Source organism: Acinonyx jubatus, chromosome C2 (assembly GCF_027475565.1).
Source record: "Acinonyx jubatus isolate Ajub_Pintada_27869175 chromosome C2, VMU_Ajub_asm_v1.0, whole genome shotgun sequence".
Classification (NCBI taxonomy): domain Eukaryota; kingdom Metazoa; phylum Chordata; class Mammalia; order Carnivora; family Felidae; genus Acinonyx; species Acinonyx jubatus.
In genome coordinates, this window is record NC_069384.1 from 65905307 (window position 1) to 65927334 (window position 22028).

Consider the following 22028-nt stretch of genomic DNA (forward strand, 5'->3'; position numbering starts at 1 on the left):
TGAGGGCTATGAGCTCTGCTTGCTGGGCTGACGTTCCAGAGTGTAGAGCCTCCGCCCATGCGGTGTCCGTTTCGGTGACCACCGCTGCACCCGCATACCTGTGTCCGTCTCGCACAAAGCTGCTGCCATCAGTGAACCAAGTAGCCTCGGCATCGGGGAGGGGCCGGTCGGTCAGGTCCGTCCGGAATCCATGTACTTGTTCCAGGATTCCCGCACAGTCATGTAATGGAGCACCTAGGTCAGGGTCGGGCAGCAGGGTTGCAGGATTGAGGGCTGCGCTGGGGTGGAACCGCACCCGTGGAGGGTTGAGTAGGAGGCTCTGGTAATGAGTCATACGTGTATTGCTCATCCATCTATCCGGAGGCTGTTTCAGGACCCCTTCAACGGCGTGTGGGGTCGTGATCCAGATCTCCTGTCCTAGGGTCAGTTTGTCTGCATCCTTGACTAGGAGTGCTGTCGCCGCAATAATTCTTAGGCATGGCGGCCAGCCGGCAGCCACTGGGTCTAGTTTCTTAGACAGGTAAGCCACTGGACGGTTCCAGGGGCCTAAGGCTTGAGTTAGAACCCCTTTTGCTATTCCCTTATGTTCGTCTACAAAGAGGTGGAAGGGCTTTGTAATGTCTGGTAGGCCCAGGGCTGGGGCACTTAGGAGGGCCTTTTTTAACTGATTAAAGGCAGTTTCTTCTTTTTCAGCCCATTTAAATGTTTTCCCCTCTTTGGTAGCTTCATATAGGGGCCTGGCGATCTCAGCAAAACCTGGAACCCAGAGGCGGCAGTAGCCGGCTGATCCTAGGAATTCCCTCACTTCTCTTCGGGAGGTGGGAGTAGGGATCTTTAGGACAGTTTCTTTTCTGGCTTCTGATAACCGCCGCTGTCCGCCCTCCAAGATATATCCCAGGTAACTTACCCTGTCCCTGCATATCTGAGACTTCTTCGTGGATGCCCGGTATCCTAAGGCCCCCAGGGTAGCCAGCAGGTCCTGGGTCCCTCGCTCACAGTCTTTGGCCATGTCCGCAGCAATCAGGATGTCATCTACATACTGTAGAAGGGTGAGGCCAGGGTGCTCCCTTCTGTACTCACCCAGGTCCTCGTGTAGTGCCTCGTCGAAGATGGTGGGTGAATTTTTGAATCCCTGAGGTAGCCGTGTCCAGGTGAGTTGCCCACTGTAGCCCTCCTCCGGATCATGCCACTCGAAGGCGAACAAGGGTTGGCTCTGGGGTGCCAGCGGCAGACTGAAGAAGGCGTCCTTTAAATCTAGTACAGTATACCAGACCCTGGAGGGCGCTAAGGAGCTCAAGAGAGTATATGGGTTGGGAACAGTTGGGTGTATGTCCGCGACCCTCTTATTTACTTCCCGGAGGTCTTGTATCAGTCGGTAGTCATTTGTGTGAGGCTTTTTGACCGGCAGTAAGGGGGTGTTCCAGGCAGACTGGCAAGGAACTAGTACCCCTAGGCTTCGTAGTCTCCGGATGTGTGGCTGGATCCCCTTCCGGGCCTCCTGAGACATGGGGTATTGTTTGATCCTTACCGGACTCTCTCCTGGCTTGAGCTCTACCAGGACTGGGGTCCTGTGAGCGGCTAGTCCCATCCCCCCTGTCTCTGCCCAAACCGAGGGGAATTCTCATAGCCATCTGTCTATATTATCCTCTCTCGGGAGCGCCTCCTGGTGGAGGAGGTATTCATCCTCCAGTTTCATGGTCAGGACCTGGATGGGGTGGCCCTTGCCATCGGTGACCTGAGGCCCCCCTTGTCTGAAAGTTATCTGAGCTCCAATCTTGGTCAGTAAGTCCCGTCCTAACAGTGGGTAGGGGCATTCTGGTATTACCATAAAGGAGTGGGATACCCGGCCCGTTCCCAAATCTACTGTTCTTCGGGTAGTCCATGAATACTGGCTCATACCAGTTGCCCCTTGTACCCAGGACTTCTTGCTGGCTAGTTTTCCTTGTGGGGTGCGGAGGACTGAATGTTGTGCTCCGGTGTCGACAAGGAAGTCAATAGGGGTCCCCTCCACTTTAAGAGTTACCCTGGGTTCGGGGAGAGGGTCCGAACCCTGACTCCCCTAATCACTTAGTTCATCCAGCTCTAGGACTTTTACTCGATCAGTCTTGCTTCCCTTCCCGCCAGCTCTTTTTGGATAATCTCGGGCCCAATGCCCTATCTCCTTGCAGTATGCGCACTGATCTTTCTGCAGCCTCTGCTTCCCCCCCTTGGTGCTTTTACCTTTTCTTGTGTCGTCTGCCAGCTGCCGGAGATGGCAGTCTCGTTCCTCGGGGAAGTCAGCAGTGGTAGCTAGTAGTATTCTGGCCAGGTCTCGAGTCTGCTTACTGCTGGCAGCCGCCATGGCGCGAGCCTGCTTGTCCTCAGGAGGCTCCCGGTTATTATACACCTTTTCGGCTACCACCAGTAAGTCCTGCAGACTTTTTTCTCCTAGTCTATCTATTTTCTGTAATTTTTTCCTAATGTCTATGGCCGATTGGTTTACAAAGGCCATGAGAACAGCTGCCTTGCTTTCTGGAGCCTCTGGATCCATGGGGGTGTAGGTACAGAATGCCTCCATGATCCGTTCTAAAAAGGCAGCCGGAGATTCATCTTTTCCCTGTTGTACATTTCCTACCTTGGCCAAATTGGTTGGCTTTCTAGCAGCCATTTGGAGACCCCCCATTAGAGTCTGGCGGTAGACCCGGAGCCTCTCCTTACCTTCTGCCGTGTTGAAATCCCACTGGGGCCGAGTTAAGGGGAAGGAGGCATCTATCTGAGCCTGGTTGGTGGTGGGATTCCCGTCTGCGCCTGGAACTAGTTTTCGGGCCCCACTGAGGATTCTTTCTCTTTCTTCAGTCGTGAACAGGACCTGTAAAAGCTGCTGGCAATCATCCCACGTGGGCTGATGGGTAAAAAGAACAGAGTCTAATAAATCAATAAGCCCTGCCGGTTTCTCGGAAAACTTAGGATTCTGAGCTTTCCAATTGTAGAGGTCACTAGTGGCGAAAGGCCAATAGTGATGGGGCTGATTCCCCTCTGCGTCTGGGGGTCCGGTGGCTCGCAGGGGCAGAATAGTGGAGTCGGCGGCGGAGGCGGATTGCCCCCTCTGAGCCCTTTGTCTGGTAAAGGGCGGGCTTCCCCCTGGAGCGTTTCAGCCTCCCGCTCTCGGAACAGCATCTGCCTCCCCCTGAGGGGGAGGATGGTGTTCTTCCGGCATCCTAGAGGGGTTATACGGGGGAGGAAAAATTAATTCTTCTTCAGTACCCCCCTGTAGGACAGGGTAGAGGGGTGCTGAAGGCTGGGTAAGACTTTTCCTCTTCTCTGTCTCCTGCAAAGCAAGAATGGGTTTTGGCTCCGGAGGGAGCAGGGTTAGGAAGGGCTTAAGCCAAGAGGGTGGGTCTTCTACAAGGTCCTGCCAAGTGATAATGTAAGGGAGCTGATCAAGATGGCCCGCCTTAGGCTGAGAGACGATACTCCTGACTCGGTGGATGGTAGGGAGGTCGAAAGTCCCCTCTGGTGGCCATCCGACATTGAAAGTCCGCCACTCGCTAGAACAAAAAAACTGCAACCGACCCTTTCGGACTTCCACACTGAGGTTGTTAGCTCTTCCCCTCACATCCTTAAAGTGATCAATCATAATACTTAGAGGAGTAGTCTGAGTCTGTCCCATAACGTCCGTCCAGCAAGTCCACAGAACAAAACAGAGAAACACAAAAACAGACAAACAGAGGGCCCCTAGAAAGTCTTCCAACTCCATGGAAGCAAAACTGCAAGCTAGCTTAGACCTTTGAGGGGATTCCATGTCCCTCCAAAACCGATGAGGGGATTCCACGTCCCTCCAAAGACGACGGCCTCACGCCGACCAGTGGGAGCGACCCGCCTCGTCTCAGACCTTTGAGGGGATTCCACGTCCCTCCAGAAGGGAGAATCGGAACGTCTTCCGAAACTCCCGGCCCGTGGTCCTCCAGTGCGTCCACTTAGACCGCGTCGGGCACTACCAGAATTCCAGAAATGAGCTCACACAGAAAAGACAGAACAAACAGACACTAACCGTGGCCAGTCAGGCTCTCCGGGTCGGGGGTCCCTCGGGGTTCTTGGGGATCCCGGACGAGCCCCCAAATGTTATGCCCAGAATTCGTGATCCCCAAAGACCACTAGGGAGCCGAGTCCGATGCAAAAGCAAAGAGCCTTTATTCGAGCTAGCTCGAGCTCAATCCCCTACCTGCACCGACGCAGCGGTGAGATACCAGGGAAAGAGAGCGAGTTTCAAAAGGACAAAGGTTTTATTGGGGCCTGGGGGCAGTTGGTGAGGTATTGGCTATAGCCTCAGCCGACTGGCTGGGGAAGGGTCCTGGGGAAGGGTCGAGTCCTGTTAGGCAGGTGAGGGGGGGGTTACTCAAGGGGAGGAGGTGTGGTCAAGGTGAAGGACACAGAACAAGATGGAGTCGGCTGGCGTAGGCCCGCCCTTTCAACTGAAATCAACTAGACTCAACATAGTTGTTTCCATTTACAGACACTTCAAAAACTGGTAAAACTGATACAGGGTGTTAAAAGCCAAGACAGCGGCAACCATTGGGGAAGATGTAGAAATAGTGATTGGAAAAGAGAATTTAAGGGGTTTTAGATGATGTTCTGTTTTTTAATCTGAGTGATTAAACAGTTGTATTCATTTTGTGATGCTTCATTGTGGTGTGATTTTATGATTTGTACTGTATGAGAGTTTTAACTAAGTAAAAAATTTTTTTCAAAATATCAGGAAGTTATATTACTGAAAATGACAGAGGACTGGTTTCTCCACTAAAAAATGCTTATGTTGGCAAAATCAATTTTTTCAGAATTCTAGAATCTAATAGAAAATTTATAACAATCAGGGGAATGCTTAATAAAGACAGAAGTTGCTATAAAATAAATAAGTCATGGAAATGTAATGTATACCATGGTGGGTATAGTTTATAATACTGTATTGTATACTTGAAAGTTGCTAAGAGAGTAAATCTTCAAAATCCTCACACAAGAAAACAAAATATTTTTAACCACCTATGGTGATGGATATTAACTAAACTTATGGTAATTATTTTACAAAATGTACAAATGTCTAATTATGTTGTACACCTGAAACTAATATAATGTTAAATGTCAACTATATCTCATTTCTTTAAAAAGCTGCTGAATTTTGTTAAGAGACCGCATGGTATTTTTATTTTACTCATTTACAGTTAACTACTGGTGGCCATGAAGATAGCACCCTGCATTCCTCTTACATAGCTTTCTGGTGCCAGAGGAAGTAATAAATACAGACCTTCTTTCCATAGAATGGTAGTTGTACCTGACCTGTGTTTTTACCTGTTTGGTGACTCCCTGAAGCATTAGCTCAAGAGCTTTCCTTTGTTTTCCTTGCCTCAGAGCTTTCCTGGGGTTGAAGTGGCTTCCTGGAAGGCATTTATCTGAGTAATTAAAGGCAGATGTACCAGCTGCCACTTACCTGGGGAAAGGGATAACAAGCAGGGGCAAACAATAGATAGTTTATACTCTTGGAAAGAATAGGCTGTATAAGAAGATAGATGGGGGGAACAAAGGCTTTGTAAAGCTCCCACATACACTGCAGAATCTAGATGTCTGTATGCTGCCTACAGTTGGATACATGCTAAGAAAATACCTGAGAAGATTCTAAGTTTTCCCCTTTGGATTAACTTTAGGCACCATCCAGACAGTAAGTAAAGGCTAATGCAGAGTTGGAAATAACCTGGCTATTATTGCAGCAGTTTCCTAACACAGAATCAACCTGTGCAGACATGGAAAGGATTTATTATTGTTGCTGCTGTTGTTTGGCTATAGTCATTTAATGAAATTGCTGTCAAATCACTAGGTCACCAGTAAGCTAACGGAGCAGAGTTTTCAGAGGCCAAACACAGTGAAGGATACAATCTTTCGAAAAACTGTTTATGTGATGACTTTTCTAAACTAACAGCAAAAACTTACAACAAGCATCAACAGAAAAATTGGGAAGGGAGAAAATCTAACTTTCACAGCTTCCTCATTAATGCTCAAAAGTTCAGCTTTCAACAACAAAAGACACAGCATACAAAGAAACAAGAAAGCATGGCCCATTCAGAAGGGAAAGAAAAGAATTTAACTGAAATTGTCTCTGTGAAAGCTGACATTTTACATACTATACAAAGATTTTAAGTCAGCAGTCTTAAATATGCTTAAAGAACTAAAAGAAAACAAGGATAAAGAATTGAAGGTAATCAATTAAAGAATTAAGTCTCACTAAATAGAGTATTAATAAAATTTATTTTAAAAAGAAACTACATAGAAATTCTGGTCCTGGGGGTGCCTGAGTGGCTCAGTCAGTTGAGCTCCCATTCTTCATTTTATCTCAGGTCATGATCCAGGGTCATGGGATTGAGCCCCTGTTGGGCTCCATGCTGAGCATAGAGCCTGCTTGAGATTCATTCTCTCTCTCGCTCTCTCTTGCTCTCCTACCCTCTCCCCGAGGCTTCCCTCCCCTCCCCGCATGCTTTCTCTTTCTCTAAAATAAATAAATAGGTAGGTAGGTAGGGAGGGAGGGAGAGAGAGAGAGAGAGAGAGAGAGAGAGAGAGAGAGAGAAAGAGATAGATATTCTGGTGCTGGAAAATACAATAACAGAAATGAAAAACTTACGCGAAGGATTCAGCCTCAGATTTGAACAGGCAGATAAAAGAATACATGGATTTGACCTTACATAGTAAAAAGGGTTATAAAAGAATATTATGAACAATTGCATGCTGACAAAGTAAATAACCTAGATGACATGGATAAATTCTGAGAAACTACCAAAACTGACTCCAGAACAAATAGATAATCTGAACAAATTTGTAACAAGAGATTGAATTAGTAGTCAAAGCCTTCCTTCAAAGAAAAGGCCAGGATCAGATGACTTCATGGTGAACTCTACCAATTGTTGAAGGAGGTAACACCAAATGCTTCTCACACATTTTCCAAAAACTAGAAGGGAACACATTTTAACTCATTCTTTGGGGCCAGCTTTACCCTAATACCAAAGCCAGACAAAGACATCACAGGAAAAGAAAACTATGCAACAATATTACTTATGAATAGATGCAAGCATCCTCAATAAAATACTAGCAAACACAATCCAGTAGAATATTAAGAGATTTATAAAATATGATCAAGTGGAGTTTGTCCTAGGAACACAAGAGTGTTTCAATATACACAAATCAATGTAATACCCACATCAGTAAAATGGAGGGAAGAAAAATAAGGTTATCTCATGCAGAAAAAGCATTTTACAGATGCCCCTTTCATGATTTAAAACCACAACAGCAACATTCAGATAACTCAGTGACTTCCTTATTGGAATGGAACTTCCTTAACCTGGTAAAGGGCATTTTTGCAAAACCCACAGATAACATCATATTCGATAGTGAAAGACTGAAACCTTTCCCTCTGAGATCATGAACAAGACAAGGATCCCTGCTTTTGATACTTCTACTTCATATTGTATTGGAAATTCTATCCAGAAGAGTGAGGCAAGAAAAATAAAAAGCACCTAAAGTGGAAAGAAATAACATTAGCTCTATTTGCGGATATCATAATCTTATATATGTATTAGTGTGTTTTTGTATACTAACAATGAACAATCCACAAAGGAAATTAAGAAAGCAATTCTATTTATAATAGCATCAAAAAGTAAAATAAAATACTTTTTGAAACAAATTTAGAAACAAATTTAACCAAGTAGATGAAAGATTTATACATTAGAAGCTATAAAACATTGCCAAAAAATATTTTAAAAACACAAAAATAAACAGAATGACATCCCATGTTTATGAATGTAAGATTTAATATTCTTAAGATAGTAATATACCAAAAGTGATGTACATATTCACTACAATCCCTATCAAAACCCCAATGGCTTTTTTGCAGAAATGAAAATGGTTATCCTAAAATTCATATGAAATTGCAAGTGACTCCAAATAGACAAAATAATCTTGAAAAAGAACAAAGTTGAAGGACTTACACTTCTTAATTGTAAAGTTTCCTCCACAGCTACACTGATCAAAACAGTTTGGTAATGTCATAAGATTAGAGATATAATTTAATGAAATGTAATTGGGATTCCAGAAATAAAATCATACATCTATGATTGTTTTTTTAAACAAGAGTGCCAAGACTGTTTAACAGGAGAAAGAATAATCTCATCAGCAAACGTTGCTAGGAGAACTGGATACCCACATACAAAAGAATAAAGTTAGACATCCACCCCCCCACACACCAAATCTATAAAAAACTTTGCAAACTCAACACAAATAAAAACAACCAAGTTAAGAAATGGGCAGAAGACATGAACAGACATTTTCTCCAAAGAAGATGTACAGACACAGGAAAATACGCTCAACCTTGCTTATCATCAGGGAAAAACAAATAAAACGTACAATGAGATATCACCTCACACCTATCAGAATGGCTAGAATCAGCAACACAGGAAACAACAGATGTTGGCCAGGATGCGGAGAAAGAGGAACCCTCTTACACTGTTGGTGAGAATGCAAACTGGTGTAGCCACTCTAGAAAATAGTATTGAGGTTCCTCGAACAGTTAAAAATAGAACTACTCTACAACCCAGCAATTGCACTACTAGGTATTTACCCAAAGGATACAAATATACTCATTTGAAGGGACACATGCACCCTGAAATTCATAGTAGCATTATTAACAATAGCCAAATTATGGAAAAAGCCTAAATGTCCATCGACTGATGAATGGATAGAGAAGATGTGGGGTGTGTGTGTGTAATGGAATATTATTCAGCCATAAAAAAAGAATGAAATTGTGCCATTTACAGTTACACGGATGGAGCTAGAGTGGATTAGGCTAAGCGAAATAAGTCAGTCAAATAAAGACAAATACCATCTGATTTCACTCATATATGAAATTTAAGAAACAAAACAGATGAACATAGTGGGGAAAAAAGAGAGAAAAACCGGAAAACAGACTCTTAACTATAGAGAACAAACTGAGGGCTGCTGGAGAGGAGGTAGGCAGGGGCATGGGCTAAATGGGTGATGGGTATTGAGGGCACTTGTGATGAGCATTGGGTGTTATATGTAAGTGAAGATTCACTAAATTCTACTCCTGAAACTAATATTGCACTATATGTTAACTAACTAGAATTTAAATAAAAACTTGAAAGAAAAATTTGGACCCCTACTTCATACCATATGCAAAAATTAACTCAAATATAAGGAAAGGCTTGAATTTATAGCTAAAGCCATAAAATTCAAAAAGGAAGACCATGGGGGAGGGGAAGGGGGAAAAAAGTTACAGAGAGGGAGGGAGGCAAACCATAAGAGACTCTTAAATACTGAGAACAAACTGAAGGTTGATGGGAGGTAGGGGGAAGAGGGGAAAGAGGGTGATGGACATTGAGGAGAGCACCTGTTGGGATGAGCACTGGGTGTTGTATGGAAACCAATTTCACAATAAATTATATTTAATAAATAAATAAAAATTCAAAAAAGAAAACAAGGTAATCTTTCATGACTTTGATTATGGCAGAGATTTTGTAGACATTACACCAAAAGCATAAAAGTAAACAAAAGAAAAAAATAGGTAAAATGGCCTTCATCATTAGGTGAAAAGACAACGAGTTGGAAAAAATTTTCAAACTATATATCTAATAGAGTTTAGTTTTCATAATATATAAATAACTCTTAGAGCCCAACAATAAAAAGACATTTTTTTAAATGAACAAAGGATTTGTGTAGACTTTTTCAAAAAAAGATATACAAATGTCCAACAAGCACATGAAAATATGCTTAACATCATTAGTCATTGGGGAAATGAAAACAAAGCCACAATTAATTGTGTATACCACTTCACACCCACTACAATGGCTAAAAAAATTTTTAAGAGGAAGAAAAGCAAGTGTTGACAAGGAAACAAATTAATTAGAACCACATAGTTTGCTAGTGGGAATGTAAAATGGTACAGCTGATATAGAATATGGTTTGGCAATTTCTCAAAAAGATAACTATCATATAACTGAGCACTCCCACTTTTAGGTATATACAAAAACTTTTACATGAACGTTCACAGAAGCATTATTCACAATAGCCAAAATCTGGAGACAAATACTTTTCCTGTATTTATTGAGATGACCATATGGTTTTTCTTCTTTAATCTGTCAGTATGATGAATAACAATATGGTGTTATTTTTAATGTTTTTTTAATGTTAACAAGTCTTACATTCCTAAGATAAACTGCACTTAGTCATGATGTCTGATCCTTTCTATATGTTTTTTATTTGATTTGCTAATATTTTGTTGACAATTTTTTCACCTACGCTTGAGGAATATGGTTGTATAATTTTATTTTTTGGTTTTGGTAGTCAGGATAAGGCTGACCTCACAAAATGTGTTGGGGTTATTCTATCGTCTTCATTTCTAGATGAGTTCTTATAGAATTGCCATTATATTACCAAATAATGATACCATTCTAGATAAGTTTAAGGATTTGCTTTTTATATTTTGAAACTTAAATTTCACTATGACATTCACTTCAAAATTATTTTAATGTAATCAGAATTAACTCAGGTATTTTTTTTATTGAGTGTAAACAATTTTTTTTAACTTTTTTTAATGTTTATTTATTTTTGAGAGACAGAGAGAGAGTGTGAATGGGGGAGGGGCAGCGAGAGAGAGAAAGACACAGAATCTGAAGAGGCTCCAGGCTCTGAGCTGTCAGCACAGAGCCCAACGCGGGGCTCAAACTCACAAGCTGTGAGATCATGACCGGAGCTGAAGTTGGACGCTTAACCGATTAAGCCACCCAGCCACCCCAAATGTAAACAGTTTTATATAAAATATATTGTTTATTCAGGCCAGTTTTCGTTGTTCTCTATTACACATAAAAATATTCCTAGAGTCAAATCTTAATTGTTCTTTTTTAAATTTAGATTTTAGTGCATTGTTTAAAAAGTAAACCATTGTTATGAGCTTAGAAATGCTTTAGCATATATTCATTCTCATTGGAATGGGATTTTTAAATCAAATTTTGGCAATACCTCTTATATACAGTTAGAATGCCTATAATTTTTGAAATTTACTATAATTAATGCTAATGTATTTCTCATCTAGTCATGCAGATGGATCAATAAAATTTTGGGATGCTTCGGCAAGTAAGTTTTAAGTCTCTTGTTCTATAACAGAAAACCCTCAGTTAATATTTACGCAGAGCCATTTGCCACTTTTTACTTTGGATGATTAATATTTCAGATACAGTTTTAGCATATATATATATATATAGCTGTGTTATAAAAATCCATTTCCTATGTTGGATCAGTTTAAAGTACTATCTCTACTATACTTTTCCTTTATAATATTAACAGATAGGACTGAAGTCTCCATCAGCAACCTGTTGTATTTACAAAAGGTAAGGTACATTGAAAAAACTACCATACTTTGTCAGATTAACTCTATTGAAGGAATTTCCTTCACCTCCAGCTCTGGTCCTAGAAAAGTTCTTTTATCTCACTAGTCTTCACTTTCTTTTCCATTTGTCTATGAAGCCCTATGTGAATCAAAAGAAGTGATTAGATAAATGTAAAATTTCTTTTAAAATTTTTGAGAATTATGTAATTTAAGGAATAAGGTAGGCTGCCTCAGTGTTGAAGGGCACACAAAGATATTTCAGAATTGATTGTATCTGTATATATCCTTCATGGTATTTTTATTTACTAAATCAGATAAATGAATGCACATATTTGACTATTAGGCAAACAGTATGATAAGAATTGTAAATGTAATACAACTCGAATTCTGTTTGTTATCAGAAATTTGTGATTTGTTTGAACCAGGTAGATCCAGAAAGGGTATTTTGATGGGGTAATACTTAATGTGAGTTTGGGAAGATATTTACGATTTTAATAGGAATAGGAGGAATAGAGTAAGTGAGCGATGACTCAGTTTCTGAGGATGAACAACTAGCAAGGTGAGGACTATAAGAGAGTGCTGGAGGTTTGAATCTTGTAATTACACCAGGAAATCCAGGTAAAAATGTCTAGCAGGTAGGAAGAACAGTCAAGAATGGAAACTAATGAAGAGGCAGCATAAAAGTGGCATTTGAAGCTATAGAAGTAAACAGCTTCTGAGGAAGATTATGATAAACACAAAAGCAGAGGGAAGAAGGTTGATTATTGGTTATACTCTAAGCCTGCAAGCTAGAGTCTTTCAGCAATGGAGCAAATCATCAGCAAGAAAAAATGATTAAAATATTTAAAACCACGAATTTTGAGGCCCCTTCCTGAACTCACACAATAGAAATCAATGGCTCAGGGAGAAATTCCACAGGACAAAAGATTTTCTTTGGATGGACTTTTCTTGTAAATCTGACCTTGTTCCAAGAACACAATTTTATAGTAACATCCCACCACCTCAAATTCACTCCTTGGCATCTAAAATGTGAGAAGACACTTTAACATCCTAGTGATTAGAGTATATGCCACTCTTAAGCATGCATAATATTTTAAGAGGTTAATTTTTAAATATTTTATCCCATTCAAAACATATTATAAAGGCTTGCAACATGTTTAATATTTTTACTGTAATTATAGGAACATATTTCCAATTTAATGGATATCATTGAAGAAATTTCACTTAGTTTGTCAATTTTGTGGAATACTGTCCAGTACAGGAAGTGAGGTTATACTGAATTTGAATAATTGAGTTTATGTTTTATGTGTATTAGTTTTCAATTTGCTGACTAATAAATTACCACAATTGAGCAGTACTTACATATTATCTCACATTTTCTTTGTGTCAGGAATCTGGGTACAGTTTAGCTGGGTTCTTTGCTCAGGGTTTCCTGAGACTGCAGTCAAGGTGTTCGCTAGGGCTGCAGTTTTATCTGAGATTTAGAATCCTCATTCAGTCTCATGTAGTTGTTGGCAGAATTCATTTTCTTGTAGCTTTAGAACTCATGGCAACTTGTTTTATTAAGGCTGGTGAGGCAGTGTCTCTCTAACCTCAGAGAGGGCACCAGTTATGTCAGCCCCATTAAGGATAATCTCTGTTAATTAACTCAAAGTCAACTAATTAGGGGCCTTAATTATGTCTGTAGTATCCTTTTAGCATTGCTATGTCATATAAAATAATCATGGGAGTGATACCCCATCTGACATAGAAGCCAGGCTATAGCATCTGGTATAAAGCCTTACCCATTTTAAAAATGTTTTGATTTGACATAATTTTAGACTTACAGAATAATTGAAAAAAAAATACCATGAAGTGTTATATAGCTTTTAGCCAGATTTTCCAAATGTCAATGTATACTACATTTGTTTTTCCACCCTCCTCCCTCTCCTTCTTCTCCATATATTTATATATACTTACAGCATTTTGTAACCATTTCTGAGTTGCAGATATGATGCTCCTTTTACATTACATGCCTCTAAAATACTTCACTGTATCTTTCCTACAAATAAGACGTTCTTTTACATAGTCAAATTAGAGTTATAAAAATCAGAAGATTAATACTGATGGCAATACAGCAATACCTGCTAACCTCCAGGTCTTACTCGGTTTTCACCAATTGTCCCAATAATATCTTTTATAATAAAAGAAAATTGAGAATTATTTATTGCATTTATCATCTTTTGGGTTTTCCTCAATTTGGAATTGTTTCTTAGTCTTTATTTCATTTAATTGATATTTTTGAAAACTCAGGCCAGTTATTTTGTATAAGCTTCAGTTTGGGTTTGACTGAAGTTTCTCATGATTAGGTTCAAATTATGCACTTTTGACAGAAACTCCCAGATTTTTGGAAATTTTCTTAAGGATCTTTTTAGAATCAGAGCTTTTTATAGGAGAGTTCTTATCAGGGTCTAAAATGGAAAAAATATTCCCCCAAATAAAAATTCCTGGAAACAATTCACAAACCCAGAGTTTTTAAAAAATTATAACTGATCCTTTTCTAATACAGGGCCATTCAGAAAAGATTCTTTCTAAAATAATTGCAGATTATTGGGCTTTCAATACTACTAGGTAGTAAATTACAAATGTTTCTCATCTTAAGGATTGTCTAAGAAATTTGTTGGGAGAAGAAAACCCTCTATGAATAACATCAACCTCTCATGTAGCAATCAAAGGGGGAAATTGTGAAAAAGGATTAAGGGGTCTCCTTTAGGTGAGAATTAGGTTTAGTATTTCCATTGTAACCTTTTTGAGCCCCAATATTTTTATCAATAAATAAGGATAAAAATACTCACTTCATTGGACTTTTCTGAGGATCACATGAGACAATGCATACAAAGGACCTACAAATTCATTGGTATATAGTATATGTTCAATAAATGTTTATTTTTCTCTGGAGTCTCCCTTCAGCTAAACTATGATAAGAGTTCATGACATTGAATGCTTACTAGTTAAAATATAATTTATTTTGTCTGCTTGGATTCTATTTTAGTAGTTTAACAAATACACTGAAAGAGTTTAACAACATCTAAGAATTAAGTTCAAATTAGAAGATAACTATGCTTCAATATCTTGTAGTAACTCTGCAGATGCTGTATAAGCTAAAAACTTCAAAAGTGTTTGAAAAACAGAAGGTAGGAGAAGGAAAACCAACATGTGAAATTGTAGAGGAAGATCCATATGCCATTCAGATGATTTACTGGTGTCCAGAGAGCAGAATATTCTGTGTATCAGGAGTCTCTGCATATGTCATAATTTATAAATTCAGCAGACATGAAATTACAACAGAAATAGTGGTAAGTTATTTAAAATTTAATGTTCATAGCTAGAGTTATTAAAGCAATTATCATATATTTTGGCTAGTGCTTGATATGGTTTTAAGCCATCAAGACTGATGTATTTAGTCAGTAATCCAATTCATAGGATTTTAAATTATTCTTGTTACTTATATAACTTATTAAAAAATAGTTTGGCTTAAAATGATGAAAACAGTTCTGTACCAAAACCTTGTATTTTTAGATAGGATGTATTTTGTCTGTATAGAATTTATACAGACATTTGTAGCTTTATGCATAAATGTCAAATTAATGTGGGCTTTGTTGTATATCTTTATTAAAATTTTTTAGTTTGCCTTTTCTTGTCAATTTTTAATTTCTGTATAGCAACATTTTTATAGGATGGAAATAATTATGAGCTACCTTACCTAATCTTAATTTTAAACTAATCAAGTAATTTAATTGTTCTGATACTCTCATGGGATAAATTAAATCTAAATTAAGGCATCTATAGATAATTGGCCATCCCTACTGAGTCCATTTTACCATTTTATCAGAAAATAAAGATTATCTACTAAACACCTGTATATAACTTTTTACCTCAACAGCTAAAATTAAGTACTGCCCTGTTAAAGTATATTAGTTAAAATCCCAGCCTTTGGAGTCAGATAAGTCTGTGTTTTAATTCTAGCTGTACCAGCGAATAGCTACACGATGCTGAGCAAGTCACAAAGATCCAGTAGTCAGTAGTAGAGTCTGAGTAAGAGCCAGTTTCATCACTCATGTAATTTTCTGTGCAAATAAAATAGAAAAATGCAAAGTAGTAATAAACTACAAATGATAATGCCAATTTCATAAGGTTCTTATAAGGATTATATAAAATCATTAGTACAGTGTCTAGGTATAGTTGACAATAATTGGTAATGGTTACTGTCACTAGAGGGTTTTTTAATTTTAAGATAATTATAACATTCATTTTGATAATATTGCTATATTCACACCCCATAATGACATGTTATTAAGCAATTGTTTTCAGCCTCAAAGATCCTGATTTTTACACTGTAAAGCAAATGTTTGTTGTAAAATCGATTTTAATTAAAGCATAGAATGTAATCATAAAGTACTTAATTTTTAAACATTTTTAGATTTAAAAAAAAGGTTTTGGATCATCTTTTATTCCAATACAGTTTATCAAATGTTTTTTAATTAAGCAAGCTAATGAAATTAAGAGCTGAGCTAATGAAACAAAAATTAGAATTTATTTTGGGAATGTTTTACTGAATTTGAAGGCAAAATTGAATGGTTTTTTTAAAACTAAAATCCTTGTACAAATAATTTGTGTGTTATGTATGTGTGTGTAAACACATCCAGTTTATTTTATTTACTGGAATAACTGACCAATTTCTCCTTTTACTATATATGGAGTTGTAATTTATACCTTTATCTTAGGAGAATTTTTTATGTAAAAACTTTATCTTCACTAGTAGGTATTTTTCTATAATTCTGAAGAATTAAGAAATATTTTACATTTTTTGTGAGTGCCAGTGAATGTTCCACGTATTTAAATACAAATACTGAAATACCAGTATTTAAATCAATTTGGGATATCTCAACTTTACTATGAATTGAAATTGAACTTATTAATCTGAATAAAACAATAATTACAAAAAAGTTGTCAGGTAATTTAATGTGGTTACTTATTGTTATGACTTAGGTTAAATTAAAACTTGATTTTTTTAAGTCATTAGAGGTACGACTTCAGTATGATATTGAAGATATTACAACCCCAGAACCAGAAACAAGTCCTCCGTTTCCAGATCTTTCATCTCAGCTTCCTTCAAGGAGTCTTTCTGGAAGTACTAACACTGTGGCTAGTGAAGGAGGAACAAAGGACAGTATCCCATGCCTCAAGTAAGAGTTGCTACCAAATTTTAAAACAATTTTACATATTAATCATATACTACTTTGAAACTGTACAAAATAAAATTATTCTTGTCTTTTATTAAGTTGTTGTCATTGATCTACACTCAACCAAGGAGTGCTGTGGTCTTTTCTTTGAATATCGATGAAGAGGGCACAATATTTTTATCCTTTATTATGAAGGCATTTATGTTCTTCCCAGAAAGATCATAAAGAAAATATGGCTTTAATAGAATGGGAACACATATGGCAGGGAAGAAACTTGGCCAGTTGCTTGGTATCTCCCAATTCAAAAAGTCTTTTTAGGGAATTTCTTCAGTTTTCTTGGAATCAAAAAAAACCCCAATCAACCAGACAAAAAACACTACAAGAATGCTACTACAAGAACACTACTACAAGAATACTATGTTAGAAAAAAGGATTCCTCTCATGATTGCTATGATTTTGCTAAAATAATACTTCTTTTTTTTACTTTTTAACTGATAAGAAGGTGAGATTTAAACAAAAAGTAGATGAGGGATTTACCTGAAATGTATCTCATAAAAGAGTATTCCAGGCAGAAGGAATAGATAGAACAAAGGCTTAAAGTGCCTTGCATATGAAGAGGTCAGTGTAGCTAGGACAAGGAGAGCAAGTGGCGGGGGGGGGGGGGGGGGGGGGGGGGGGGGGTGGGAATAGCAAGAGATGAAGTCAGATAAGTAATAGAGAGCCAATTATAGGCCACTGTAAGGCCATGGCTTTTATTCCTAATTAAACGGGGACTCATTACAGTGTTTTTAATAGAAAAGAGATATATCAGTTTTAAATTTTATTTTTCAAATTATTTTTTTACATACCATTTTATTTTTAATTTAAATTTTAGTTACTTAACATACAGTGCAATATTGGTTTCAGAAGAATTCAGTGATTCATCACTTACATTCAACATCCATTGATTAAATTTTAAATTGATCATTTTGGTGGCTTTGTTGAAAATGGATCTTGGGATGGAAGGGAAAGGTAGAAGCTGGGAGACCAGTAAAGAGGCTATTAAATCTAAGCAGAGATGATGTTATGGGCTGACAGATTCAGCAAATAAAAATATAGGATACCCATTTAAATTTAAATTTCAAATAAACAATAAACATATTTTAGTATCAGTATATTCCAGACACTGCATGGGACATACGTACAGTAAACAAAACAAAATAAACAAAACAAAACATAAAACCTATTTATTGTTTATTTGAAATTCAGATTTAAATGGGTGTCTTGTATTTTTATTTGTCAACCGTAACTAGGATGGTCAAAATAGAGAATTAAAAAATGGTCAGATTCTGGGTATACTTTGAAGGTAACATCAACAGAATTTGATGATTGATTGATGTGAGGTACAAGAGAAGGATATTAGTATGACTTTTTTTTTAACTGAATAACTGGAAAGATACAAGTTGCTATAAACTAGAATAGATAAGGCTGCAGGTCAAGCAAATTTAGAAGGAATGAGCAGGAATTTGGGTTTTGGATATGTTCAACTCTTAATTTGGGTGGTAGATTAAGTCATTCATATTGTTATGCATTTATAACTTAATATATGTAACAAATATTTCATAAATATTTAAAAACTTTTGTTAAAAAAAGTAAATAATAAAAATAATTTAAAATACCATCCTCAAAAATTAAGAAAAGGAAGGGATAATGGCCATTTGAAGTTGTGGACTTGACTGGTTAAAAAGCTATTTAAAAAACTAAGCAATTTTAAGTAATTTGGTATATTCTGAGAAAGCTAGAAGACACTGTCCGCCTGTGTACTTCCCTCAATGTGTGGTATTGTATATTTCTGTAGAAAGATGCTATGTAAATTCTGAAAATAAGCATGGGCATACTTATTTAAACTGTATGTGATAGAACTACTTTTTTCTCTTTTTTAGTGTTAAGACACGACCAGTGAGGATGCCTCCAGGGTACCAAGCAGAACTTGTTATTCAGTTGGTGTGGGTGGATGGTGAGCCTCCCCAACAGATTACAAGTCTTGCTGTAAGCTCAGCATATGGAATGTAAGTAGCTAAACATTCTAATTTGTATTTATGTTTGATATAGTGAGATGTTTCTTTTAAAATACTTAAGTCCTAAAAATGGAAAGAAGGCTTTACCTAGATTTTTACTTGATTGAAAATGGTATACGAAAAATAATAACTTATATAAAAACTATGATTATTTGTTCTTGCTTGAAGTCAGACTTGTGCTAGTATTTCCACTTTTAATGTTGGGAGGTTGTTAGGATGTTATTACACATTCTTTTTTGTTTTTCTATTTTCTATCCTTTTTCTCCTTGTGTTTCAGTTTGGATGCTTTCTTCTGACTTGTCTTTTTGAATTCACTAATTCTCTCTTCAGTTGTTTATAATCTTATGGTAGATCCAGCCATGGAGTTCAATTTTAGTTATTTTGTTTTTCAGTTCTATACCTTTCATTTGATTCTTTTTAAAGCTTCTTGTTATCTTCCTAAATTATCACTCTTTTCCTTCATTTCCTTGAACATGTTGAATACAGTTCCCTCAATATGTGTTTGATAACTCCCTATCTCTATCTAGTTGATTTGTCTTGGATTTTGGTCATATTGTCCTCATGTAATCTAGATTTGCTTTTTGGTCTTCTTTCTGTTTTTATGGAACATATAAATTTATATACCATCATATATATACTTATATATTTATAAATAAACATTATAGAGATAATTTCAGGTTCTAAATGATGTTATCATCCTCCAAAAAGTATTCACATTTCCCCTAATAGGCTAAACTAAGAGACAATAGAAGGCTTAGAACTACATAATCCAGTCAGGCATTCTTTGAAAGTTGGATTGTATTATACCCTTTAAAAGCTAATATAATTTTAATTATTCTTTATTTCTAGATTATAGCCCTCCATAGAAGTTGTGCCAAATTATACCCCCTCAAAAATGTTTAAGAATACGTGATCTTGCACTACCTTCCTAACAATAGTGTAAACTTTTTATTCCCTGTCATTCTGTTGATAGGAAGTATGTAATTGTGTTAGTAGACTTTTCTCATATCTTAAGTGAAATGGAACAGGTTTTCCTGTACTATGACATTTCTGTTTATATTCTGTCCATTTTTCTACAGAGTTGTTAGTATTTCTCTTATAGATTTGTGAAAACTATTTACATAGTAGGGAAGTTAGCTTTCTATCTGATGTAATTTGCTAGTATTTTCCCTGTTTTTGTTTACTTTATGAAATTGTTTAGGATGGTTTTTTCCATGAATAAATTTTTAAAAATTGTTAAAGTAATTCTATTTTTTCTTTTATGTCCTGGATTTTGTGTCATACTTAGAAAAGCTTCCCTCACTTCAAGATTAAAAATTATTACATTCTATTTTAATATATTTCTTAAATATATCTAAGTATTTATCTAGCATTAATTTAGATATAAAGTATGAAATGGGGATTAAACTCTAGTTCTTTCCTGATGACTAAGAGTTGTACCAATACCACTTCCTGAATACTATATCTTTCCCTCCAAATTTGGAATCAATCATTTATCAAATAATACATGAAAAATATATATTTGGTTCTACTTCCATTCTTCCCAGTCTGCCCCTAAGCTAAGTTTGATGAGCTCAAAGAAAACTTTTTGAAGGCATCTGAAAGGAAGACTGCCTAAAAGAAAAAGAAAAATTTTATCTTGTGTTCCTGGAGTTTTTGCAGTGTGGAGGTTCTATGTGAACATACACAAGGGGAACCTTTTCTTGACTGAAAAATTATTTGGTAGATACACTGGCAGGAACTCCCTTGAATGAAGGAAAGAGAGGAAGGAAGCGTGGGACAGTCAATAATCCCATTATTTGATATGACAAGAATATATGTTTGTCTTCTAACCCAAGTAGTTATGGTAGATGACTGAGCTGAAGCCATTTTCAGGGTTCTATACTCAAGAGATTGACCTATAAAGGCAAGGAATACCAAAATTAAGAGGGTATGAAGGTATATCACCAAGTTCAGGAGCTGAAGATTGTTAGAATAAGTCAGAGAGCATATTTTCCATGTAAAGTAACTGTGGGGGTAACAGTCACTATAGAGCCTCTGAAGAACCGACACTTGTAAGAGAAAGACAGCTTGGACCCCTTGCTCATAGACGGTTTCAACTGCCAAAAATTTCGAGCTCAAGTGGCTACTTCTGTAAATCCCAGCAAAATTTTAGGAAATAAGTAATACCAGTACTATATAAAAACTTTCTGAGAAAGCTGAGAAAGAAAAAGTCATATTCATCTCTTTATGGGACAATATAACTTGATGCCAAAACTTGAAAAGACCATTACAAAAAGCAGAACATAAGCATAGGTGCAAAAATCCCAGCCAAAATATAAATAAATCTGTCAATAAAATAATCACATATTAGAAACATGTTTAGTTTATACCAAGAATGCAAGGCTTGTTTAACATTTGAAATGAATTCATGTAATTCATCACATTAACAGGATAAAATAGAAAACTATAAAAGTAAGCCATGGGATGCAAAAAGCAAAAACATTTAGTAAAATGTATCTTCTATTCATGAGTTAAAAAGAAACCATTAACTAAACCAAGAAGGAAACTTCCTTAATCTGATACATGGCAGCAAATATCATTTATACTTTACGTAAAATATTGAAAGCTTTACATCTGATATGAAAACAAGACAAGGATGACTGCTATCACTACCTCTATTCGCATTGTACTGAAGGACCTAGCCAGAGCAATACATAAAGGAAAATAAATCAAAGTTATATAGATTACAAAAGAAGGAAATGGAAAGAAATGATTATGTATGTACAACATTTAAATACTTTGCAGATAAATTATTAGATTGCAAGATTAGTAGATTAGTAGATACAAAGATTAGTAGATTCAAAGTCGATGTAAAAATAAATGACATTTCCAGGGGTGCCTGGGTGGCTTACTTTGTTAAGCCTCTGACTCTTGATTTTTGGCTCAGGGCATGATCTCACAGTCGTAAATCAAGATCCACCCCACATAGGGCTCCACGCTGGGCATGACAGCCTGTTTAATACTCTCTCCCTCTCTCTCTCTCTGCTCCTCTCCCACTCACACATGCGTGCGTGCTCTCTCTCAAAATAAATAAATAAATAAACAAACAAACAAGCATTTCCATATACTGAAAAAATAGAAACTAAAGTTGTATAAAGATTCCACTTGCAATAAAATAAAATAAAGTATCTAGGAAAACACTTAATAAAAGATTATCAAGACCACTACCAACACGCACACACACACACACACACACACACACACAGACCTCTACACAGAAAACTATAAAAAGAGAAATTAACAAGCCTAAATCATGGAGTGGAAAATTCAATAATAGTGTAAAGATGTCAG

General features: G+C 37.0%; 1 protein-coding gene across 7 annotated transcripts in view; it reads left to right on the plus strand.

Annotated features, from left to right (window-relative positions):
* The window catches only part of STXBP5L (syntaxin binding protein 5L), a 381398-nt gene that overhangs the window by 245594 nt on the left and 113776 nt on the right, over positions 1-22028 (plus strand). For all 7 annotated transcript variants that reach the window (XM_027060943.2, XM_027060941.2, XM_027060949.2 and 4 more), the window contains exons 15-18: positions 11123-11163; positions 14534-14751; positions 16472-16641; positions 18561-18686. In XM_027060943.2, coding sequence (XP_026916744.1) covers positions 11123-11163; positions 14534-14751; positions 16472-16641; positions 18561-18686 — 555 coding nt within the window. The remainder of the gene's footprint in view (positions 1-11122; positions 11164-14533; positions 14752-16471; positions 16642-18560; positions 18687-22028) is intronic.